The following is a 20,813-nucleotide window of genomic DNA, read 5'->3' as shown; positions in this document are numbered from 1 at the left end:
CACTCACGCGCTGTGCAGTAAACGTCGTCTCCTTCAAGTACCAACTGCAAAACGTTATCAGGCTGTACAGTGAACATTGTCCTCTTCATGAAGTTTCATCTGTGCCGCTCCTTCATTAATTAAGAAAATACGCCATAACCATGCGATAGCTGGCCAAGTTCGGCCAAAGTTCTCTAGCGTAGTGTAGGGCGAATCCACAGCGTGGCATGACGGAGCTCCCAATTCCTTCGCATTACGGTGCATAAGCAGACTTAAGTTGCATCCCACGAATTTTCCGCGAAGTGGGCTTAAAATTTTAGCTTCCACGTGCAAGTGCCAACGTGGTCTTGCTTTTTTACTGATTAGCGCACGATGTAAGCTCATGAAGTCGATGACGCATCGCGCGAGAAAATGGCTGTTAACGCATGCGATGTGATGCTGCGGCAACAGCGCGGTTGATCATTGCAGAGGTCAAGAAAGGTGGTATGCACGTTTTTCGTTGTGGGTTTGAATCGCATTGGCGGCTGTACGCCTGTTATGTTTTATTAGTATGCACCCATCACATGATGGCGTCACAGTGTGATGACGTCAGAGTGGTTTCTGGCCCTCGGGGCTTCACACCAGGAATTTGCTGGCGTGCGATCTTGCGTTCTGCGCATGCGTGCACTCTACGGCCGCACATGCGCCTACGACAAGGTCTCAATTCGACGAATCTCACGTACACGCCACTTTTTTCCCAAGGAGCTTAAACTTTAAGCGATGCAGCTTACGCTGTGCATGAGTAGAATTCACCATAAAACATAGAGCCAAGCTGGACCGCTTGCTGGCGTACGCATTCCCTCCGCGGAATTACACTTCAATTACACTAGAGTCGCTAGGTAAGTTATCCCTTGATTCTGAATTACAGTGTTGTGTGGCGACATCTAGGCAGGCCCGAATGGAGACCGAGGATACAACAGCAACTTTCGCCCGCTCTACTGATTTAATGCGGGAGGAGAAGGGGCGAGTGAGAAAGAAATGTAAATAATATAAACACTTTATAAGGTGCAGCATGATTGCGACTTGGCAGTTTGTGAATTTGCATCGCCCGCGGTGGAGGCTGAGTTAATCCCCTGCGCCTCTCGGTGCTCACTGACTTTACAATATGGTGCAAGCTTTCTTCTGGCGCACTAATCTGATTCTCTTGGTTCAATTTTTTTGGAAGCAATGCTTCGACCTTACTTCATGTAGGGGACGGGGAGCTCATCTTCCACCCTAACAGCAAACTCGAAGGGCTTTCAGCTCCTCCTTTTAATTAAGGAATACATTTATATTTTTTGTTTAAGGTGCCCTTTGGGAATGAAAGGCACAGTATATCACTTCTCTGTGGACGCTTACGATTTTCGAAGATGCATATGTTGTCACATTGCATCTGCTTCACAAAAACAAAATAGCCTCCAACTTAGCTAGAAGATCATCATCATCATCAGCTTGACTATACCCACTGCAGGGCGAAGGCCTCTCCCATATTTCTCCAATTAACCAGGTTCTGAGCTAGCTGCATCCACTTGACCCCTGCGAACTTCTTAACCTCATCCGCCCACCTAACTTTATGCCACCCCCTGCTACGCTTTCCTTCCCTTGGAATCCAGTTTGTTACCCTAAGCGATCATCGGTTATCCTCTTTTCGCATTACATGTCCTGCCCATGCCCATATCTTTTTCTGGATTTTCGCTAGAATGTCAGTAACTTGAGTCATTTCTCTGACACACTCTGCGCACTTCCTATCTCTTAATGTTAGCCCTACCATGTTTCGTTCCATAGCCCTCTGCGTTGTCCTCAATTGAAGTAGAACCCTTTTCGTTAACCTCCACGTTTCAGCCCCATAGGTGAGTACAGGGAAGATGCAAGTGTTGTATAATTTCCTCTTGAGCGATACCGGTAAGCTGCTAGTCATAATCTGCGAGTGCTTGCCAAATGCACTTGTTATTTTCTTTTCATGGTCCGAATCTGCGGTTACTACCTGTCTTAAGTAGGCATATTCGCCTACTACTTCCAGGGCTTCGCTACCTAACGTAAACTGCGGTTCCTTCCCGAGGCTGTTGAACATCACCGTATCTTCTGCATGCTGATTTTCAAGCCTAGCTTTCTACTTTTCCTGTCTAGGTCACCAATTATTCTTTGCAGTTCATCTCCTGAGTTCATTGGCTAAAAGATATTGGTGTTAAATTGGAAGCGAAATGGTGTGTGACCACTCTGAACGCTAACGCGCATAATTCATGGTTGCCTCAGAATTTTGAATGAAAGCGCCATGGTCCTCCCAGTTCAATATGCTGCCCTTGCGCCATAACCGTCCATCATCAACATCAATATTATCTGTGTGTTAGCTGAGAACGTACTAAAAATAACAAAACAAAACTCACGTCTGAAATGAATGAGTGAAGCACTTATTTGATTGATGGCTCTAGGCCGCTGTTTGGGTAAATATAACGCCCACTTTACAAACCCTTCGGTTGTATAAGATGGTTTGGTTCAAACATTTAATTTTGTAGATTGGCACCCCTCGTCTTAGAAAAAGCAAGTGTCCGGGTAGAATGAGAGGAAAAAGATGGCTTACACGGTATGAAGGAGCACTGAACAATTGTAGAGGGGGGAAAGCCTCAGTTCACAGGTCCAGCAACGTTTCGACAAGAGGACTTGCTTTTGTCGGCGAAAACAAGTTCACTTCTCGAAACGTTGGTTCAAAAAGCAAGTGTGTGACTGTGCGAACGAACCAAAAGCAGCAATTTATTAGGCTATGTTTAATGTGACGGTAGGAGTGACGATGTAGCGGTAGAGTTTGTAACGACCATAACTACTTGACAATATTATAACGTTACTTAACTACCTCGACAACATTCGTATTCATTCACAAAGTATAATAGTTGAGGAATATTTTATCTCTTGGGAAAGAATGTTTCGCAACCAACAACATAAACTTCTTAGCTCCTTGTTTTATATTATTTTATTGCCGCACTTGCCGATGCCACTCTCGCTTCTTTTTCTGCTTGCATTGCAGTGGGGTACATACCTGTGAAGACAGACGTGACATCTCTGGAGGAAGTGGAGAGCGAGTTCCCGGATGTGATGGCAGGAGGCCGCTTCCGGCCGAAAGAGTGCACCTCAAGACACAGGGTTGCTATACTCGTTCCGTACCGGGACCGTGCTGCGCATCTACCTGTCTTCATCTATAACCTCCACAGGATTCTTTCCCGGCAGCAAATCGACTACGGGGTATTTGTAATCGAACAAGTGAGTTCTGATATAAAGTGTTTTTTAACGAACGTCTCGGTCACACAACACATAAACAAGAATAGGAAGTAAATTTATCCTGCGATATACGGCCTACCGCATAGGCTCTCAGTTTAAATAGCTTAAATCGGCCCTTCAGATCGTAACCGCCGCTTTAGGACATGACATAGCATGCATGAGACACCATTTACCGGCAGGAAACCAAGAGGAATGCTGTTCATGCAGGATATGGAGCTTTTTATGCGTTCGAATGCACCTCAAACTTCAGCATTTTCATATCCGTAAAAACGATACCGATCTCCCGTACAGGCTCCGAAAAGCGTCGCACGGCGACGCTGCTGCTCCTGACGGGGAGCACCACCTATGGCAGAAAAATAAAAACTGAGAATATGGGGGCCGCTCCGGCCGCACGTTGTCCTTGTACTGAAGTTAAGTATAGGTGTCAGAAATAAAAATAAATAAACAAAAATTATGAAATAAAAAAATAAAAATGAATACAGCAATTAAAACATCATCTGTGCGTGCGTGAAACGCTATCGCGTTATATACCTGAACGGCGGAGCTTTATTTTCTTTATTTTTCAGTATAGGCTGGAAATACCGAACGTTCTAAGCATTACAAATTGAAACACTCAATGGCGAGCTCTATCGATGTTCGGCGCTGTCGAATATGAAGAGCACTTATTTCTTTTCAGATGGCATCCTTGTAGAAGTAATTGTATTTTCTTAAGGACCAATGTTAATTGCGTGCGAGAATTATTTTTCTATGGAAGTGGTATATATCCACTGAAAAGCCTTGGAAAACAAAAGAGAGGCGTTCTCTGTCCATTGAACGCAAATTACGAGCGCTGCGACGGAGAACAACAACGAGAGAGTAATGGCAGGGACAGGCGCAATCATGTACCAACTAGCTCAACTTTCCGTATTACTGTCCATTGAAATATGACTCATTGAATTTTTGTGAGGCAGCGGAACATTTAGGCTCTGGAAAGCTAGGTTAGACTAGAATATAGGTAGAGAAGCTATCTCTGAAGAAGCTAGTCTCATGTATTTCGATTTTTAGGCCATATTTGGAATTCAGTTTTGTGAGAATATCTGCTTTACAAGAGCAAACCTACAGGGCAAACGCAGTGGTAAGTGCCGTTGGTGCCAAACTAGTGCACGCGACGCGCAAGCGTAAATAACAAGAGCGCAACCACACGCGAAACAATGTTGCGATGCTTTAAACCAAGTCTTAGTTATTTTTTTTTTCGCTCCCGAAAGACTGGACAGGGATTCTAGCAAGATTAGCGTTTGCTGAGGAGAAACTGGGAAGCTAACAGCACCTTTAATACAGCGGTAGAAGTAAACGCTAGCTCACATTTGTTTATTCATAACAGGCATGATCATCACATGAAAAATTAGAGCTTTTCTTTCAAGAGGGAAGGTGCCCATGAAAAGCTGGAACTCGGCTCACTTCAAAATGAAGCCATGTGGCCTTGATGCAAATTATTGCGAAGCAAACTCACTCGCAAGTGGAGCAATCGCCACTGTTTTGAACTCTTCTCTCGCAAGTTGGAAAATCATTCATGCTCTATGACGGCAGTAATTCGGTAAAAATGATTGGCCAATTTTGAACCCACGATAAATTCTCTCCGGCAAGCAACAGTTCATTTTTAATTTAATAAGCAGCTTCCACTTTTTGAATGACCCGTTAGCTTGTTCATCTCTCATCTATTTTTTCATAACAGGCAAGGAGACCAGCATTCTTGAAAGAAAACCTACCGAATCAAATCTCTATCTTTGCGTGCATACGCATTCTGAAAAAGCGCGCTCGCACGGTGCCGCTCCCCTCCTACTCCTCGCTCAGACTGAAGGGCGCGCGTGCTACTGGTGCTACCGCCATCTATCGCCACCGTCAGGCTCATATGGCCGGCACCACCCGCCGTCCTCTGGTGACAGCCGCGATCGGCTCCGGCACAGCGCTGCGCTTCATCACGGAGGCCACGCTTCTCCCCAGTATCCTCAACGGCTCGCCGCCAGGGGAGGCGCGGCTCTGGCGTCGCCTATATTATACTCGAATGTAATGGTATCCATCCGGAAGCTGATGCAGGCGCAATCACTGTTCCTGAAGCTCTGGGATTTAGAGAAAACAGTGGCCGGGTGAATAAACCGGCGGTGGAAACTAGCAAAAAACGACTGGAAGATTGGTGGCCTAAACGCAGAGAAGTGACATAATGTTAGTAATGTAGGAACAAAAATTTAATAAATAGAATGATGGTTTAGTTAACCATTCTAAATCAATAATTAAGATATATGGAGAAAAATGAGCATGATAGCTACTGCTACCACCCCGTTTCAAAGGGGACGCTCCTATATTCCATCGATCCATCCAGCCTGCCAAAACATGAGTTTGCATTCTTTATCGCCTCTACTAATTCCGCAGCTGATGCGCGCAAAGCCAAAGAAAGACGCACCCTGTTCTTCAGCTCTGTTTTCACAAGGAGACTGAGGTGACGTGTGATGATGAGGACGGAAGTTTATTGGGAAGGGCTGTGGTCCCGAGCCGTATGGTTTTAAGCTTCTGTATGTGTGCCAAGCTGGTTACCTCAATAGCTCACCCTTGCCCATGGCATTCATAATTTTTTTAAGAGATCGGCTTACATGCTTGTATGTATGACAGCGCGTAGCATAAGTAATCTGCGTTTTGGAAGCTACGTTGTTTGCTTTCGAATGCAGCCGACTAATGTCTGCAGGGCATAGTCACTCACCGTTTTTAGTATTTGCTCATCTTTTAGTGCTTGTAATCGAAGCAATGAAATGAATAGGCGCCATTCGTACACAAGACAACGTACTTGCATTTCCAGGCAGACAAGCTTGGCTTCAACAGAGCCAAACTTCTCAACGTGGGCTTCGTGGAGTCGACGGCGCTGTACGACTACCAGTGCTTCGTGTTTCACGACGTTGACCTAGTGCCATTGGATGATCGCAACGTTTACACATGTCCAGAGCAACCACGGCACATGTCCATCCATGTAAGTATTTGAGACGTACAAATACAGAAAATGTGATTCTCCTACCAAGCTCGGTATATGAAGCAGCTGCAAGAATTTTTTAATGATTTTTGTTACATGAAAAATAAGTGGATCTGGCCTCTGAAATCGAAAACTCCTAATATGCAAAATAGTGTGTCCATCTATCTCGTGCTTTTTTAGGTATTTATGATGCATGTAATCGAACATTGGCAGCGTTGTCCAAATCTACCCGTCTGCATGGCGGCACATGGTAAGCACTGTATTACAGCGTGTCCGCGTAGGACGTGGGCTGGTAGAGATCGGTCACAGAAGCTAACGGCGTGTATTAATCCTGGTTGTCTTCTAAGTTATCTTCTGTGACTTCAAAGGCGGGGGAGTCCCGCTGCTATTTGTTGCGTTTTTCTCCTTTAAGCGATAGTTTATAAAACTCGTTCGGCCGAAAAGCCGTCGGCATCCTTGTAGGATTATAGAAGGAAATAAGTGGGGGCTGCGTAACAATTTGTGCACTGGTAATTCGTGCTTCTAGTTATTGATAATTCATTTGTGTGTGATAAACCATGACTAGCTAATGAAATCGTTGTAAATAATTGATGCACCGATGAAATAAATTTAAAAAAGAAATGAAAAAAGGAATTAACGAAGGGAGGATCCAAAGTGTAAAAAAATAAGAAATTCACTGTGTAATTGATAAAATGATTGAAACAATTGAAAAAATAAAAAGGCGAATTCAAAGACAGCGCATTCTCAGAAAGAAAAGCGAATGCTTAATGGTATTATTTAAGAAAGTTTAGTGTGTTCAATTTATTACAATAAAATATTTAAAAATTAAAAATTGAAAACCAGAAATAAAAGCGTTGAAACACTTAGAGGGAAAAGCCAATGCATGGTAAGATAATTAAGAAAGTATATCGTGTTTAAATGATCAAATAATTTCACTAATTGAAAAAAATGGGAAATTGAATGAAGGAGGGTACAAATCTTTTAAAATGCTCAGAACGGAAAACCAATTTTTCCAATGTCAAGTAGCTGTGTGTAAATAAAGGGGCCAAAAAATTTAAAGCATACAAAGGGGAAAACATTGTTCCCGTTAGTGAAACGTTATTGTGCCATACCCTTAACGGTTGAGCTCTTCGGCGTTGTATCGAAAGGAAACAGCGCGTTCCGGTGAACGCGCGCTAGGATCCGTCAAGTTCAAGAAGCGGCGTTCGAGCTTATCGGTGACTTCATCGCCCAGCAGCTGTATGAGAAACAGTTATAAACATGTAAAATATTAAAAAAAAAATAAAAGGAGAGAAACAAAATCGGCCGTGAGCATTTGCTATTTTCCTGTAATGGCGGACTTAACGGCTCCTTAAAATTTGTGTTTCAATTGAGAGCTCTACAGTGGTTGTCCATGAAGTCTTCAGAAAGGATCTATAATGAAAATCTCTTTCCAGCGACCTAAGGATCACTCAGGTCCAACGTCCTAACATGGTTCCTTAGGGTGGGCTCAGTTCGGCCCTGTAGGGTGAGACGCGAGTTACTAAGAGGCTTTGGATGTAACGACACCGCTTCCAGGGGGACAAAAAACAAGGAAGGAAGAAAAACTTAACCTATAAAGAACTGACTTACACTTCAACAACAAGCGAATAATTGCTGATGGTTTAGCTTGATTAAACCTAGTGTGTGATCGAAAGCTTACTAATGGTTACCCGTGGCGAAGCTCTTTATTTACAGAGGAAGCCGGTCAGAAGGAGGATGAAGAGTCGGAAGACGCTAAAGGAAGACAGAAAAAGGGAAGAAGACGAAGACGAGAAGCAGAAAGATTCGGAAGACGCCAAGAGATAGAGAGAGAGCAAAAAAACTTTATTTACCCGGATAGTTATATTGGGCCGAGTTACATTGCCCTACTAGATGGCCAGCAGGTCAAGCCTGTTGGCGACCCCATAGGCGCGCTTGAGGATCCGGTCTTGTATGCCCGGGTCCAAGCTACGCAGCAGGGTCTCCCAGTCATCTAGATGCAGGACGTCTCCTAATTCTGGAGGTGGGGAGTCCTCCTTGCATCCCCAGAGTATATGGTTGAGGGTAGCTCTCTCATCGCACAGTGTGCAGTCAGGAGAAAATTGGCTGAGGAAAATTCGTGAAAGAACTACCGGGTTTGGAAAGGAGTTTGTTTGGAGTCTCCTCCAGGTAATTTCGTGTTCTTTGCAAAGCCGCTTGTGCGGGGCGGAAACTTTCTTTGTTCAAGGCAGAAGTGGTGCGTTAAGTCGTGAAATCATATCCGTAAAAGCCAGGAGAAGGGAAGAAGAAAACAAGGCGCATGCGTAGTTGTGGCCTGCGCCCGTCACAGGGACCTTGGCTCTACATGGTGTAATGAAGCTTTCGCTTCAAAAGTGAGGAGAACATTTGGGCGGAAAAACAGTTGACCGCAGGACTCAAATAAAAACAAATCTTGTCACAAAAGGCCAAAGCAGCTATCCACCGCGCGACCACAATGTTACAAAAAGTGGTTATTGCTTTTGCACATCAAGTATCCTTCCATTTTTCAATCTATCTGTCGCATTTAGTAAACATATAAGAAACTGCAGCCGCAGCTACACGATTGCTGTTGGAGAGGAAATTAATCTGCTTCACGGCTCTGATTATTATAGCTGCTAAAAATCTCAATCCCTGTGCTCTGCATTTTAGATTTATCTATTGTGTCAATTTACTTAAGCCGACAGAGTTAGCGCACGCGTAATTGCAAATATACAGGAGCACCTGTTCAAACCCTCCTAAATTTAGCTTGATGTAACTTAACAGCCAACCAGAAAGAAATGACCACAATTAAATACGAATTAAACATTGTGCATGTAAGATGTTGTACATTGTATATGTACAGTAAGCGAGCATTGGACAATTAATGGCTAGTGTGGTTGATTAAAAATAGTGCAGTGAACTGTAAGAGTCATGAAACATACATGTAATTGTGGTAGTGAGTGCTTTTACCAGCACTGATAGATCTCTTGACATGAACCTCATTTGTTTACTCTCTTTTTCTATTCTGAAAGTGCTGTTTTCTATTCGCTGGTGCTGAAAGATATATCGGCCTTGTGATCGCTCCTACGTAGGCAGTGTGAACTCTACGGTCATCGTAGCTCTGCATATTTCGCAGACCGCTGTGTCTCAGTGTCATCATGCGCGTGTTTAACATTTCTGCAATGTGTCTACTTTATTGCTGCTGCTTTTTCTTTGCAAAATACTCGTCAGCCAGTGATATGATAGATAGCGCTATGCCCATTGCACTACATAACGATCGGCTCGCCAAAGAAATTTGTATGGTTTTTGGTTGTGCCATCGAATTTACTCCCAAGAAAACCCTTGCATAACATTTTTTTTTTATATTTGCCTGCATATGCCTCGGATGGCGGCTTCTAAGTTGCCAACGGGACAATATTTGCGATATTAAAAAAAATGGCGCGGTTTTAGCGTACATAAATTCAGCAGGACGTGCGTAAGCTTTTGCGAACAGGTGGAATTTGATATAGGCGAAATGCCCAGTACGAGTGTGTGTTGCAATCTGCAAGCGGCATCATCAGCTAGGGATATATGAATATTTCGACATGCGAACTCTGGTACCTATTGCAAGTGATTCATTCACTGCTTGCAGAAAAACGTGCAGAAGCTCCATTCCATTTCTGCAGTCTTTATTTAAGCCTCTACATGGGAGCGCTCCACTCTGACGAATTTGTTCAGGTACGTAAAGGAGGAAGGGAGGCGGGGGGGGGGGGGGGGGGTTGCAGCAGATGATAAATATGTTCATATTTCTGTGTAACGTTAAAGATACCCTTTTTTTTTCTGCGCACGATGTGTCAAGTCAGGCTTGGGCGTGCCTTGCCCTATTTTGTTATTGGAACGCCGCCTATGAAAGGAGGCACTTACGGTTTCTTTAAAGAATTGGTTTCCAGGGCTAGATTTCTGACTGCCTGGTTTCCAATGGATTAACCAAGCAATTTTAAGTGACAAACATTGTGCAAAGACTTTCATGACACTTGGTTTCCGGAGTACATGTACAGGGCCATATGCTCTGGAGGCCCAGGCAGTGATATTTTAAGACGGTTGAGAAAATACAGGTCCCACCGGGAGCAAAAAGACAAAAATTCAAACTGTGCACTTGAACTACGTCTGTAAAGTGTTTTCGAGAGAAAAGTGGCCTTTTCCTATCATGGGGATCCAACTCCCTCATCTTCAAACAACCCGAAACAACGGATCAATTTTGTTTGCACTGTTGAGAAGGGGTTTATTTCTGGGACGTGCTACAAAAACCACTCAAAAAGAGTTGCCGCTCACCTGGTATGGAATTATATATTTTACTACAGATAATGAGGATTGTTGTGCTTTTGATTTACTTATGCTCGTGGGTCTCTATTGTATATGGCGCTCCCGAATAACCAGGTATCACTCTTATATGGATACGCGGCCTACACGCATGTACTTTCGTGAAAGTATTCACAACTTACGTATTTAAATCTCAAACATGGGCCCCGGACTTCTTACCAAGGTTGAGAGCCATTGGTTGCGCTTAGAGATATGTAGTGTGACAGAGCCATACTCGTAGGAGCTGGCGGCTTTTAAATATTTTTCTGCAATGTATTTTGATGTCTGTCAAATGGTGGCAATAAAAAAAAAGCTATATAGCTATGGTATTTCGTACTCGTTTTCCACTAGCAATTTCAGGGTTCGATTCTGGTTTAGCCATAACTTTTTTTTTGTCCGAGATAGGCACATGCAAGACACATTGATTGGGCTTTAGCTTGTGAAAAGTAACTTTCGCCCTAAATTCATGGGCAGTTGAAACTTATTTGATGGGTCATACCCTATCAACGCACTGTCTGAAGCTTTGCGCCAGAACACATTGTGACGTCATGATGGGGCCTACCAGTCAGGATTCAGGCGCAGGCAAGTTATGTGCTTCAGGTATGACGACCATATGAGTGCTTTGGCGGTGTTAAAATAATTGTCTAGCACTGCATTTTTCACAATACGGTTGCCCCTTATGCGCTCTTGGGCTATAACGCAAAGCGTCAGCCCTCACGTATGTCTAGCGTCATAGCCAAACTCTCTGCGGATGGATCGGGCAGATAGAATTTGGCATGCACACTGAACCTTCGACAGTGTTGCTTTCGCAAACGAAAGTGAGCTAGTCGGCTGCACTGAATTACTGATAGCGGAGTCAGAAAGCATGCAGAAGCTCTGGTGCCCTTTCTAAGGTTACATCAGACTGCATTAGCGAGAAGCAATAAAGAGGTAATCTTGAACATGGCAATCGATATTTGTGTAGGCTGTAGGAACATAGCAAGAACATCATTATGTGCATTCTAATAAATAGTAAAAGTAGATATCTCGATATGAAAAATAATCGCGTGAAAATTCTTGAAATTGAATTTTAGGCGTTGTGAAAATCAAGGAGGTTATAAGAAAACTCTTGGAATGGAAGTGGTGGCCAGAACGGGAAGCTGGCGTCGGCCATCTTGGGAGGGACAGAAACGGCACAGTGCCGAAGGTTCTATTTATATCCAACTTAGCATGTATGAAACGTCAACTTTTTGCATTTGTCTGTATATTTTCTCGCTCTTGTATCTCATAGAAAACTCAGTTTGCCGTAAATTCTCTTTCCAAATAACACTTTTGGTCATTTTAGCCTATGTATACCTCGCGTCTGAGTGCTGAGCAGTCAGGGCTTTGGGAAACAAGAAGATTAAAAATCAGGTGTCTCGCGAAACGCTTAGCCTGTTTGTATTTGTTTTTTTTTTTCGTGCAAACAAGCTTGAAAATATTGTATAATCAACTACGCAGTTAAATTCATTTTCTCTATCTCTATTTAAAATTTACTGTGAAACCCTCACATTCGTGTTTTTTCAGGCTTTCTTAAAAGTCTTAAAAGAACTATTTTCCTGAATTCCGGCGCTACTATTAAATAACTGAAAATACTTTGTGTTTCCATAAATTACCATACTAAAAAATACATATATTTAATTACTTATTAAAATTCTGATTTTTGACGGTTCATTCACCTATATTTCCTGATTATTTTGGCTAAGTTTTATTGGAAATGCTACAAAGGCTCAACAAGGATCTATTGAAATTCTACGCGGTTTTGCAGAAAAAAAAAAGAAAAAACGTGAAAATTTTCAATGAGTCGCCTGAAAGGATGTTAATTTAGTCCGAGAAATTGCAGGGAGGAAATTGGTTATTGTACTTCCTGTCAACGTTTTCTGGCTATGCAGCCTAAGCTACGTGGGAGCTTTCGTCACGGTGTTACTACATTTAGTTGTTCTACCGTATTGGCCGCAGTTACGGTTCTGATTTCAGTGCAATATTTGCATGAAGTTATAGTTTTCGAGTTGTCAACGACGCAGAATTGACTTTCTTTAGAATACTTAAGTACTAAGTGAACGTGAACTCGCGGTTAATGAATATCACGCGCTGCGTGTGGTACCGAAACAAGCGCATTTCGAAAGCGTGAAGGAACTAGCGGATAGACGCAGCAGAAGCAGCAGATGTACTCTTCGGGATACTCTCGACAAATGGCGCAGCCATCCTGTTTGCTTTCGTTTGCCGGGCGTATTGTACTGATTTGAAAATGCACTACACTAACTTCGTACTGGCTTGTATTGTGGTACTATCATGATGTAATAATAACTTAGATATTTCCGTATTGGTATAATATTCCAGAGCCCGTTCTACGATATTTATGAGGGGACTATATCCTGCTGCGCAACGACCTGATGCGTTTCGGCTCTGCAGTTTTGGCAGCATAGCCAGAAAAAGCGGTCAGGGAGTATAACGCGATTCAAAGACATGTCTTGCATTTTTTTTATAGTTACTAAATTACGTTATTTGGGGGATCTAAGGTAGAACGAGAGAGAGAAGACGGCTACAAAGCATGAAAGAGAACTAAACAAAGGTTAGGGAGGAGCCTCTGTTCGTAAACCGAGCCAACGTTTCGACAGGTGGACTTGTCTACGTTTGGGGGAGGAGTTTTTCGGGGAAGAACTTGTCGAAAAGTGGTCACCCAATAATTTACCAGCAAAAAGGAATAACGCGAGCCAAAACCAAATTTCCTGACAGATAAATTAAGAAATTAGTTTTAAACGCCATCAGAACCATTCCATTCAATCCCATGCCATCTATACAACCAAGCGCTAATTGAAGCAATCATACATTGAGCTGAGCATAACTAGAGAGTTATATAGGGGGCTTATGATATAAAATGACATCAATAACTCGCATTTAGTAGGAACCTGTGAAGTTGTATTTATAAATGGTGAATACAGCAGCATAGCTAAGTGCGCAAGGGCATCAAGAAATGCCGGAAGCTGCAGTTTGGTTAACTTTTAAGTCACATTGCAAAAATAAAACATCGCTCGTTTCCAGCTCAACATTGCATACGATCGGCGGATCATACAGCGCAATGCGACCATGTGTATGCATCGTAATATAGCTCGTATAAATTGATGTGTTCACTAATATCAAAGCAAGTTTACAGCTGTATTATACGCATTATACAACAATTTGAGCTTATAATTAAGCTTCCTGTATCAGCTTGATAGTCGCGTTCATTATTTACAGCAGCATGGGCTTCTCTTTGTGAAGCATCGAAAGCCATGTTTTTCCCTTTGCTTTTTTTTCACTATACTGGATTCAATAGTTACTCAGGTTTGTTGCATGCATTATTATTGGTTAGGCTTTGAATTACTTTTATTTTGAAAACTTACATGACTGTTCATTTCTCTATTTCAAGAGAGTGCTTTAAGAAAGATGAAGTATCGCAAATTGGTGTGTATATTATTTTCTGCATTAGACCGGGGCTAGGTATATATTGAGCTTTAAAGGAAGCTTGTAAATACAGCCGCAATGGGCATTGGCAAAACTCATAAACTCGATTCCGATTGTGGCAGCTGCATAGTAGTGCAGCTAAAATGCATAAGAATGGCCGTTTTACTTGGCTTTGGCGCTGTTTAGCGTTTGATTTTGGATGCTATTCGTCGCGACAACTTCAAAGATATATGACTTGATGTTATAACATAAAGTTCAGTCCTAATTACAGTTTCTAGTCATCTGAAGTTAAAACCTCTGTGCAGTGTAATAACGATTGTTTAGTGCAAGCGGACTCCACATAAGATATGCAGTGATATGTGACTTGAAAATATAGCATAATTTTCAGTTTCAATTTTAGTCACAAATAAATAATCAGTAGTAATCAATTTTAGGGTACAATTACTCCAGTGCAAATATACTTGGAATAAGCTATAAAATTATATACGACATTTAATTTTAAGGACTAAGGGCCTAGGAACCCAGAATAAGCCCTTTTTTTTTTTTGCCAAGTCCCACTCCCCTCTATAATGCCCACCGGGCCAAGAGGGTAACTGAAATAAATAAATAAATAAGCTATCTAACGATATGACTCAATGATATCGCATAAAGTTCAAAGTTGAATGGCGCCTAATTATTTAACAATGTTTAAGTAATACCTAAGATTAATCCAGTGCTGTTGTGCTCGACCTAAACTAGCAACTATTTAACACTCGCGTTGCTATCGCTTGACACTGAGGTTTGACATAGAGATTCAGCTGCTACTTTTGCACTGAAAAGAGCTAAAACGCCCTGGGATATGTCGAGGTGTTTAAAATCCAAATAGTTCCAATTGATTCGGAGACGTCCAGGATGGCTCGCCTGATAGTCCACAGTCTTGTATCAGAACTTCGAATCATCCATCCAACCCCTGAAACACATTGGCAACGCTGCCGAAGAACGCTCCCAAGGGCTGACGGCCACTTCTTGAACCCCTCTAGATGGTCGCCGTAGGCTTCACCCGACCCCATTGGCCAGTATAGGCGACTTTCACTCCAGCAGTTTTTTTATAACCTCCTTGTTGAAAACAATAAAACATATCAGAAGTTGGAGCGAGCAAGAAATAACCAGAGCTTTAAAGCAGAATGGTGAAACCACCGCACTTTTCCAGCAATTTAATGTATTTTCGCTTAGAAAACAGGAAATACGCAGTTTAGATGAGGAAGAAATCAGAGAATTAGTCTAAGTTGAAAACAAAAATGCGACGAATACGATCTTAAGAAAGAACTCTAGAACCTAAGCTCTGCCGTTACGGTACGTACGATGATACAGCCTATATGGCTCCCTTTTGAAAGACTGTCCTTGCGAATCCTTGTCCTTGTTACTTGCTACTCGCTTTAATACGAACACCCTAATTCATTTCCCTCATATCTGACCCATACTGCTTAGCATACATTCGTATGTTATGCACCATTCTATAGATATAACACCCCTTTTGAGCAAGCCGCAAAAACCTGATCTGGGGGTAGAGTCTCTAACTCACAATGCAAGGGTCCAGGAAAGCTGAATTTGAATCTCACCCATCCATCTGAAACAAGAGTTCCGAGTTGGCAGCTCTTGCAAAATGGTCCATGTATTGATGTCGCGGGCTGTTGCACAACCCTACGACCAACCAGTGTCCGCCATTGCAGCCACCAAACCCCGACTTCGAAAGCCATGCCCGCAATTTTTTTTTTTCAATATGCCGCCGACAATACCGACGCCGACAACGACTACGACGGGTTTTCAAGATAAATTGGACTTAAACTACGTTACCTTGTATACACGGTGACGATAGCGACCACCTCAATTGAAACGAAATGCTAAGAATTATATGCTTTATGTGTAAGTGACACCAATAAACTTTAGGATTAACAATTTCTTCGTGTATGGCTCTTTCATTGAGATACGCAAGTCCTATTGAGGAGAAGTGCAGGGGTGGTCAAAGATTCCCAAGCCACAGGGTCTGCTTCTGAACAGTATAGCCAGGCAATTACGACGGCTCCAAATTTCAAAATACATGTGGAGGGTAGAAGAAGCATTATTCTAACCTCTGAGATCATTTATAGCTTTAATAGGATATCACGTGTCAGAATATAATGACCAGAAGCAAAACCTACAGCCTGGGAACTTTTGCCCCCCCCCCCCCCCCCCCCTTGTACATTATTTGCTTCCGGATAATAGCCGTCTGAGCGGGCATGGGAAGAAGCTTGTGGGTTTCCAGAAGTTAGGCGCGCTACTTCGACCGCTCTGCGCTAATCTTGGTAGTTCAATAGCTCTTGGTAGTTCTTGGTAGATCTTCTTGGTAGTTCAATAGCTCAAGAGTCACAGGTTGCTGCATGGACACGGTAGCCGATCCCTAGTTTGAGTTTCTTTACACTCCTGCAAGTTCTTGAGGAGGTGGAGCTACGAACTTGTTTTTATTACCGCGAAAGCGTTATTTCGCTATGTTCACAGATTTCTGTCCGCAGACCGTGTCCGCAAACCGTGTCCACAGACCGCGTCCGTAAAATCGTGTCCGCAGCAGTTGGGAGTAATTGGGAAGCGATAGAGGTCAATGAGTGGTGTCAATCGATAAAGGCTGACGTAATGTTGCCGCGGAAAAATTAATTAGGCCAATAAGTTAATTACATAATTAATTGCAGGCAAAAAATGTAAAAGTTGTCCCAAGCAGCTGTGAGTAATTGACAAGTGGCAAGGGGAATGAGTGATGTCAATCGATAGAGGGTGACATAATAGTCTGTCCGAAATAATAATTATGCGGATAAGGTAATTAGGTAATTTATTAAACAAAACACACAAAATTGTGTCCGCAGAAGTTGTGAGTAATTGAGAAGTCGTAGAGGTTAATGAGTGGTATGACTCGATAGAGGGTGATGTAATGTGTGCGAAAAATTAAGTCAATAGGTTAATTGGGTAATTAATTAGAGGCAAAAATGAGAAAGTGAATGCGAAAATGGTCTCATTAGCGAATGGCTTGCCGTAACGTTTGAATGTATCAAATACTAAAATAGTTAATAAATCAGTCGGTTAGGGTGACGTCAAAGATGTCACGTCACGCAACCTGAAGTCGAGCCAAAAAAGGGCATAGGAAGGACTTGGCGCGCAATTTGAAAGTACCGAAGACTAAAATGAGTCAACAAGAAGGGAATTAATGTGACATCAAGGTTGTGACGTCGCGCAACCGGAAGTAAGGCCAAAAAAAGTGCATAGGAAGGGATAGGCGCGTAATTTGAAAGTACCAAAGACTAAAATAGGTAAACAAGAAGTGAATTAAGCAACTAGAAGAAACCAAAAGCAACCAACACCAGCATCCGTGCTTTCGCATTACTCCAATTCAGATTCTGCAGTGGTCTTTATTTTTTTTTTTTTGGGGGGGGGGGACTGTAAATATTGTTGCGAAGAAGAAAATCGGCAGTGGCGCGTACCAGCCAATAAATTATCTTTCACCCTGTCGCCATGTTGTGCTGTCTTCTTGCTTGTCGCCACGAATCATTTTGGTGGAGGTGCGGGAATTGTCATCCTCATCCTCACCTTGGAGCGTCGACGCCATCCGTACGCCGGGACCATCCGCCGGGAGCCTGTGGATATCGCCGCGCACCTTCCCCCCAGCCCTTCCTGCCCTGAGCCGACCACCCGCAACTACCACCGCCATATCCCCAGCCTGGATCGCAAGATAAGTCGCACATACCAACCGACCGGAGCCGAGACCAGACCTAAGACTCGAAGGACCCGAAAGATACAAACACGCAACCCCCGCCCAAGCCGCCTGACGCGACCTCGAGTCATCGGCCCCATGTGCTTTGGTGGCGGATAGTTCCCTGCTTCAGTGGAGGCAGATTACCCAAGCATCATCGTGGTCACCGTCACCGTGGGGGCAAGCAAATCGTTCTCCTGTCTTTCCTTCAACAGCCTTACTGTCACATCATCACCGATATAAACTAACCGATCGGAGCGATCACTCCGTGGCCCCGGGAAGTGTTGCGAAGAAGATCGGTAGTGGCGCGAGAGGAGCCCTCGCTCTATGCCAGCCATTAAATCATATTTCACCCCATCGTCATGTTGTGCCGTCATCTTGCTTATCTCCACGTATCAATATTGAGGCAGTGGTTCCAAAACATCTCACTTATTCTGTGAATATTGAGAACGTCTATGAATCCTTAGCCTAAATATCTGCCACAAGAATGGCGTTGAGCTAACCTGTACCCAACACCGATGTTAGAATGGCTTTTGCTGGGCCCTCAAATTTATCCAGGGCGGAACGTCCCCATACATGACGTTTTTTACCTTCTCACTTGTGGGGAAGTCACTGCCGACGTCGATGTATCCAGATTTCATTTTTATCTACTAAAACATTCTTCCCTCTGATTCGTAATGCTTTCTTCGAAGTTGCTGTGCTTTTTTTCGAGGTGAGGAGCTCAAATATTCCCGTGGGCCTTTTTATTTTGTGCAGGGTCTTTTACCCTGACTTCTTCGGTGGCGTCAGTGCCCTAAATAAGGAGCACATGCTACGTGTCAACGGCTACTCCAATCTCTACTGGGGATGGGGAGCAGAAGACGATGACATGGCTTACAGGTGAGGTGGATTTATTATTGGGGTGCGGCACGTATTATACATGTAGGCTTTATTTATCTACTTTTTATGTTATGGCGCGATTTTATTTTTCACCCTTTGTAAATTGCTTTTTCTCATTCTGCAGACTGAACAGAGCTCAGCTAAAGATCATCAGGCGTCCTAGTGATATTGGCCGGTATTTTGCCCTTGGACACGTCATTAGCAAGCCGAGCGAACAAAGGTGTGTTAATTTTAAAGAACAATGAATGTGACGTCGAAAAATCGAAGTAACTAGGTTACTGAACATTGGCTTTTTCGAAGAAAATTCTGAAACATTGCATATTGGAACGTGAAATCGTTTGTGAACGCATTTCTTGCGTAAGAAAGAATTGCACCTTAGCATTCAATATATCCGCAGAATATTTCTCAGGTAGCTTTGATAATTTTGTTAGTTATGTTTGAAAACACACAACGTTGTTATTGTGCGGCACTTTTAACTGCCTAATGCGAGACGAGACAAACTGTAATGTCGAGATTTAGCTGCACGTTACAAGATTACACACTTCCTATTGCATTGGTATAAAGAATGGCTTGCAATTTTCATAGCTCCTAAATCGGTATCATGAACAAACACCAAGACGAAAGCTGGCTTTACGATCGCAGGAAAAACACTAAAAGCATGATTTTGCTTTGCGTCGGAAGGGTAGACTGTTCCCACCAATATGTTTACAACAATATTCTAAGAAATTGCGCATTTGCTTCAAATTAAATTGTCTCTTCACAGAAATGTGAAACTGGGCCACGCGTATCTTGGAGTTTCCAAGTGAGGCTTGCGAATGGAGCAAGGGACAATAACACAATAGTGCGGAAAATGTCCCATATAGAACTCTTGTCGGAATTGATATTAGTTATATAGGGAGATATGTGAAGTCACTAATCCTCAGCTCAAATAAGAAAAACGTGTGTGATAGATACATGTCGTCTTATAGGATCTTATGCCTCAAACAGAAAAAAAAAAAAATACCTTATGGAACTCTAAATTGCTAGACTCTTCGAGCACCCATCCGCACGAAAAGGAAGTCGATGGCGGCAGATAATTACGCGTTCGTACGAGAAAAAACAACAACTTGAACTCTAACATGCTTTGAGAACTACGCACTCAGTTATGAGTTTTTGCTGAATGTTCAAATGATCGAAATGGCTTTCTTTGGTTAGCAGTGCCACAAGCTCTAACGTTATATCTATACGATATTAGTGCTATTTTGGCTGATTTCACATGTATTCTAGGCACTCTGCCACACGCGTACAAACGTTTGTGTAAGTTTGCCATATCGCTGTTGCACGTCCTCATACTGCCTCATATGGGCACTTGCTCAATTTCAGGATGCAACTTCTCAAAAACTGGCGGGCCCGAGCTCCGACGGATGGTCTCAACAGCCTGAAATACAAGCGCCTGGATATCACGTTTAAGAAGCTCTACACTTGGATTCTGGTTGACCTGAGGGAAGCGACGTAAACCGCGTAAAGAGCATGCGAGTGCAGATGCAATGTGATAACTTTTCATCCGAGGAAAAATACTCGAACATGGTTCTAATAGTCCTGTCAAGCCGTGTTAGCATGCAAGAGGAGCGACATGCATCTGTACAGCGGGAAACCGCCGCATGTGCACTCGCTAAGTTCAAAAGCTGAATTCGATTTACAGCATTAGTAGGCCACAGACGGTCTGCACTATGCATGCACTATGCATGCACTATGCATGAATGCACTACGTGTCATATGAGTGGCGGCGGTAGGTGCAGATGGACATTCCTCATCAAGCGCTTTCAGGCCACAAGATCTATTTTTATGCTGTGGGGTGGGGCATTGATCTGTGACATTTCTGAAAGTGAAAATCTTTGACTCGGGCAGAAAAAGCACATGTTCTCAATTCGAAAACATAGCATATTCACAGACATAGGAAGAATATATTGATATAAAGCAAACCCTGTTGGCGTAGAAGCAGTGTGCAGTCCATGTTTGTGTGCCTTCACGATACGTGAGGACCGAAGCCAAACAGGCAGCTCTTTTGTAGCTTTCGCGGTTTCAAGCTTGACGAAGCACTGTCGTCGAATATACCTTGCGCAGGAGGATCACGACGCAGGG

The 20,813-nt window shown here is 43.1% G+C and overlaps 1 protein-coding gene across 1 annotated transcript; it reads left to right on the top strand.

Annotated features, from left to right (window-relative positions):
* The first annotated feature begins 561 nt into the window (after positions 1-561).
* LOC146196744 (beta-1,4-N-acetylgalactosaminyltransferase bre-4-like) lies at positions 562-20,262 on the top strand. Its single transcript, XM_084597070.1, has 7 exons — positions 562-697; positions 3,017-3,249; positions 6,095-6,262; positions 8,331-8,347; positions 18,570-18,692; positions 18,817-18,912; positions 20,055-20,262. Exons 1-7 carry the CDS (start codon positions 562-564, stop codon positions 20,185-20,187), a joined length of 906 nt encoding a protein of 301 aa, XP_084453196.1. The 3' UTR covers positions 20,188-20,262.
* The last annotated feature ends 551 nt before the right edge of the window (positions 20,263-20,813 follow it).

The sequence above is a fragment of the Amblyomma maculatum genome, chromosome 3 (genome assembly GCF_055883805.1).
Source record: "Amblyomma maculatum isolate TAMU_Amacu chromosome 3, ASM5588380v1, whole genome shotgun sequence".
Lineage (NCBI taxonomy): Eukaryota > Metazoa > Arthropoda > Arachnida > Ixodida > Ixodidae > Amblyomma > Amblyomma maculatum.
This window is presented reverse-complemented; position numbering and strand designations above follow the sequence as displayed.